The 4823-nt window shown below is 48.5% G+C and overlaps 1 protein-coding gene across 1 annotated transcript in view; it reads right to left on the bottom strand.

Annotated features, from left to right (window-relative positions):
* Positions 1–2660: 2660 nt before the first annotated feature.
* The window catches only part of CD2 (CD2 molecule), an 11637-nt gene continuing 9474 nt past the window's right edge, over positions 2661–4823 (bottom strand). Inside the window, exon 5 of the mRNA XM_010186947.1 lies at positions 2661–2869. Within this exon, the coding sequence (XP_010185249.1) occupies positions 2661–2869 (209 nt within the window). The remainder of the gene's footprint in view (positions 2870–4823) is intronic.

Genomic DNA, 4823 nt, shown 5'->3' with positions numbered 1-4823 from the left:
AAACAGTGGTGACTATCCAAAAAAAAGCCTTAATCAAAAGTAAGTATTGCCCTGATGAGGCTCCCATTGTGCAGAGGTACTCTGTGCTCCTAGTGCTTCCTTGTCCACCTGGCAGAGGACTGCGTTTTGGTGCAAATCCACCCAACAGGGCTACACTGAGCTCCTTTTACATAGCTTTGAGCCTCTTAGCACCTAAGAGAGAAACTTTTATCTGGAAAGCAAAGAAGCAAGAGTCCAAAAGGAGACCTCAGGGAGTTCAAAGAGGCTGAAAGTGCTTCTCTCAACTCGTGGTTACAGCAGCCAGGTGGAGGGCAGTATTAAAGTATGTACCTCCACAATTCACCCATGCCCACGGTTGTGGCCTCTGGCCTGCCCTGTACTCAGAGTGCCCACTGGCAGCCCAGCTCCCCAGGACGGGCATCCAAGGGCATATTTAGAGCATGCTCAGCCCTCACATGCCTTAAGCTGAGACAACAGAGGTTTCCACAGTTCACAGGGTGGTCTCCAGCCCAGTCTTAAGGGTGGGTTTGGATCCAGTTTGTAACCAACAGTTCTCACCTCCAATTAGCATCCTGGGCATGACTTAGCATCGTGCTGCAGTTCCCTGCCAGAAGAGCAAGCACACCTCTGTGCTGCACCAGAGTCACCCCGGCACCACCTCATGCACTCACCAGTATCCTCCTGCAAAGTCCTGTGGCATGAGTCACCCCACCCGCCCCAGTCAAAGGACGGACCAGGGCAGCAGCTGGTGAGAAGCCTAGGAAGGTCCCTCAAAGGCATGACAGAAGCTCACCAAGCCTCTGCGGTGGGAAGGAGCATCTCCAAAGCATTCCTGCGGCTCTGTTAAGCTTGGGGCAGTATTCATTAGCAGGGGCTCCCAGAAGGAACCTGTCCTCCTCCTCCTCCCTCTCTCCTAGGAAGGACCAATGCTCCCATAACCATAAAAGAGTCCCAGCTTGGCTGCTTGCTCTGGAAAGGACACTGATAAAGCTCCAGCCACGCAGGATGGGCAGAGCATGCTGCCACAGCAGGCAGGTGGGCATGGTGACTGTGTTCACCCACACCAACCCGAGCCCACCAGCTGCCAACACTTAGGTGGCAGCTGGTACCTCCTGGGGATCGGTGTGAAACCTTCTGTGCCTGTGTTTCCGTGACTCAGGGACCAAAACATTTTTCTCATCTCCTTTGTACCAAAGTGAGCTCGAGATACTGAAGTACCAGCACAGGTGTGAACTCAGATCCTCACCACCCACTCTCATCTTTATTCATTCACTACAGGGATAATAGCATATGTTACAAACAAAACCATGAAATGTTTACCAGATGCAACTTTAAATAGTGAAAGCCCTAAAACAAGCTGCAGAAAGCTAAGGTGAGAGGAAGTGACACTCCCAGGGCTGTGTCCACCTTTGGAGTTCAAGCAAAGTGGCTGAGCTCTGGAGGAGGCAGAGACCTCCTTCTCCCTGACAATTTCCTTCCCTGCCCTTGTACCAGAAGATAAAACCAGTCACCTTTCTGAGGAGAAACAAAGGATGGCTGTTTTATCTCCTCTGGCACGTGTGGGATAATCAAGCCCGAAGGGGGTACTGCACATTCTTCTACCTAAAGCAACAACTTGAGAGCTGCATGTCTCATTCTCTGTGGCTCTTGCAGCTCTCTTCTCTACCTGGGCTGCCTTTTACACCAGATGGGGCAGTGTACCCATTCAGACATTGCTTTAAAATGGTCTGTCCTCTCTTGGCTCCTTAGCTGTCCCATAGAGGCAGTTAGGAATATTTCAAAGGACCAGAGGAGAGAACAGTGTTTGTTCAGAACATGGAGGGCACAGTTACTGCAGTCCAACCTCGGTTTTTTGGAGGGAAGTCTCTCAGCAGTTCTCTATCATCACCTGGTTATACATGAGGTGCTTACCAGCAAGAGATCCTCTCCCAGAAATCTATTTTAGTGCTCTGTTTGCAAAAAAAAGAAAATAATCCTGACCTAACTCTCCCCTGCTGCAATTTAATCCCATGGTTTTTGTTCTAAATGCAGTGAAGAAAGTGAGAACTTACTCCTTTCCTACTTGCGTTTTTCCCACACACGTGCTTCAAGGTTCTTACATCCCCTTTCGATATTTTCTTCTCTGTATTAGATGACACCAATTCTTTCAACTTCAGACAAACATATAATTATATACAACTATTTTTTTGATCCAGGAGCTCATGCATTTGGCGCTTAAGCCAGAGGGCTGTCCAAATGTGTGACAGGAGAAAGGAAAGTTGGATGGAAAAACCCTGTGAGAGGGTTAGGCCTCTGTGGTCTCGCTTAAACTGTAGCTTCTTCTTGATATATTCCATCCAAAAAGCACAAAGGCAACAAGGTGCATTAAAAACAAGTGAACCACTGAAAGACACAGTTTTCAAGGCTCAATACTCTATAGCCTAACATGGAGACATTTGAAGAAAAACAGCCACAGGGATGAATGCCCATCACCTTGAATCTCCTCCACTGGGTCTCTTCATCTCCATTTGATGCTCTCTCTAATTTTCTGCAATGAAAGCTGCCGTTTCATAGCTGAGCATTACGCAAGGCTGGGCGGGAGGGGTTCCTGACTATTGGAAACTGTCTTTTCCCGGTGGCTGGTGAAGCAAAGTGACCACCGTCTCTCCCAGGGCAGGCGTTCAAGGTCTTTCTCTCGGGTGATTTGGAGTCCGCTGCTGAGTGCGGGGCCTGGGCCGTGGGGGCAGTGGTTGTTGCTGGCCCTGGGGCTGTGGCAGTGGCCGCTGCTGCACACGCAGCTGCTTTGAGGTGGGATTGCACGGTGGCTGAGGGAGCTCCCGCACCACCATTTCGTTGTCCTGCTGGCAAGTCTGCATCATCTGCTCCTCATCTGCAACAACAGAATGACCCAGCAATCAGGCACATGTTCAACTCTAAGCACAAGTTGAACAGGGAGGGAAAATAGCTTGGCCCAAGCAAGAAAAAGCCAAATATTGGTCTTACCTGGAAGGCCACTGTCAGTTTAGGTGTTCCTGCTCCAGTGGAACAACCAAAATCACCTCTGGCTGCACACATTGGTCAAACCCAAAAGCTTTTTGGCTGCCTGGCTGAGATCAAGGTACCTGGGGGCATCTGAGGTAGCTCTACCCTCTCTGTGTTGAGGGAGCTGACTTTGCCAGGGAGGCCCCAGAAGTCACTGATGGACATCCCAGCCTGAGCTGCTCTGTCCTGTTTTGGAAACGGGTCACTGAAGGGAAAGTGAGATGTAACCCCCAGTAAGCAACACCAAAGCACTCTGCCCTGCCACTGTCTGTGCTGGGATTTCCAGGCACTTGGAAGCCAGAGGTCTGTTTTGTCAGCATTAATTTCCCCACACATAGAAGAAGTAAATTCATGCCAGCTGACTTTTGATCACTGACTCATCATTTCTGAAATGTTAGTCAGCTTAGCTTAGGGACTGAGGGATTTACCTCTTGGGACACTGAAATGGCCTTAAGCACACATCAGTTTGTTTCAGAGAGGCTGGCCACCCTCTCATATTAGTTTTCATTTTCCCAGACTTCTTTTTTTCTTAATTCTTGCTGAATCCAGACCCAAGAATTGAGGATATGCTATCATCGCACAGTTGAGGGAGTAACATATTCCACTCAAACAAGAACAGCCATGATGTAAAATAACACTCAGAGGGTTAAGCTCACACCACTGTTGTGCTCACAAGCTATGCCAAGCCTTCTGAGACAACATCCTATGGTTGCACTCTGTTGAGCTGTCCCAGAGAACAGGGAAAGCACTTGCCTGTTCTTCATGGTCGTAACTTTGGGGGCAGCAGGAAGGCCATGGTGGGTTACCCACGCTCAGGTGCAGTGAGATTGCACTCCCCTCAGCTATGGGACCAGTCACGCTCACCCTTGTTGCCACCCTGGCCACTGGCACTTTTGAGGTATCAGCTGAGGTTTCCTTCAGAAATTGTCCTCTTTATCTTGACAAAGACTATTGTGGTGTACAAAAGAGCTTTTGCTCCCATTTTATGACTCAAACCTGACTCACTCAGAGACTGGCTGTTGTTCAAGACAACACAGGAAGCCTGACACAATGTGCAGTGGCAGGACTCGTAAGCACGCCTTTACTTGAAAGCACTCCCTTGGCTGCAGGGTGACCTCCTTCCTGCTTCAGTCTCCTCTTCCCCTTCCCCCAGGTGGGCCAGACAACTCTTGTTGAGTGACAGCCCAGTATCGTCTATCCACCCAAACTAGCAGCAATGCCCAGGTTGTAATTCAAGACAACTTCTCCATCAAGACTGAGAGCCCACTCTCAGAGAAGACTCCAGCAGAGTATTTCCTATGGTCATAAAGAGGCATAAGTTACAGAAACAGATGAAATCTGTGCCCACTCTGAAAGCCTCAACTCTTTAAAGCACCCCAGATTGGACCTCCAGTGTTGCTAAGTCTCCAAAAACACTGTTTTGCAGAGAGGACAAGTTCTACGAGATGTCTGAGGAAACTCACTGAAAAACTGAGGCCCCTCTTGCCCCTTCTTACTACCTAAAATGTTTCCAAACGTGACTAGTGATTTCAAAGATCCTAATTGTACACCATATAAGTTTAATGTAAAAAATCAGATGACGAAAGATCTAATTGTATATTTTAGCTCCATGGATGCTCATGACTGGACAAGCTTTGGAGAAACAATTCTTCCTCCACGAATATACAAAAAGGCTTGAGAAAGAGAAGTATTTTGTTCAAAGCATATATCAAAAACTGAGACTGGCAATGCCAGCCCATCTGCCAAGAGTCACCATATGCCAAGACTTGCTCATGCCAAGGCTGAGAGCATGCTCCTGCTTA

The sequence above is a fragment of the Mesitornis unicolor genome, unplaced genomic scaffold (genome assembly GCF_000695765.1).
Source record: "Mesitornis unicolor isolate BGI_N332 unplaced genomic scaffold, ASM69576v1 scaffold21386, whole genome shotgun sequence".
NCBI lineage: Eukaryota > Metazoa > Chordata > Aves > Mesitornithiformes > Mesitornithidae > Mesitornis > Mesitornis unicolor.
The sequence above is the reverse complement of the archived record's forward strand: the minus strand, read 5'-3'. Positions and strand labels throughout refer to the sequence as shown.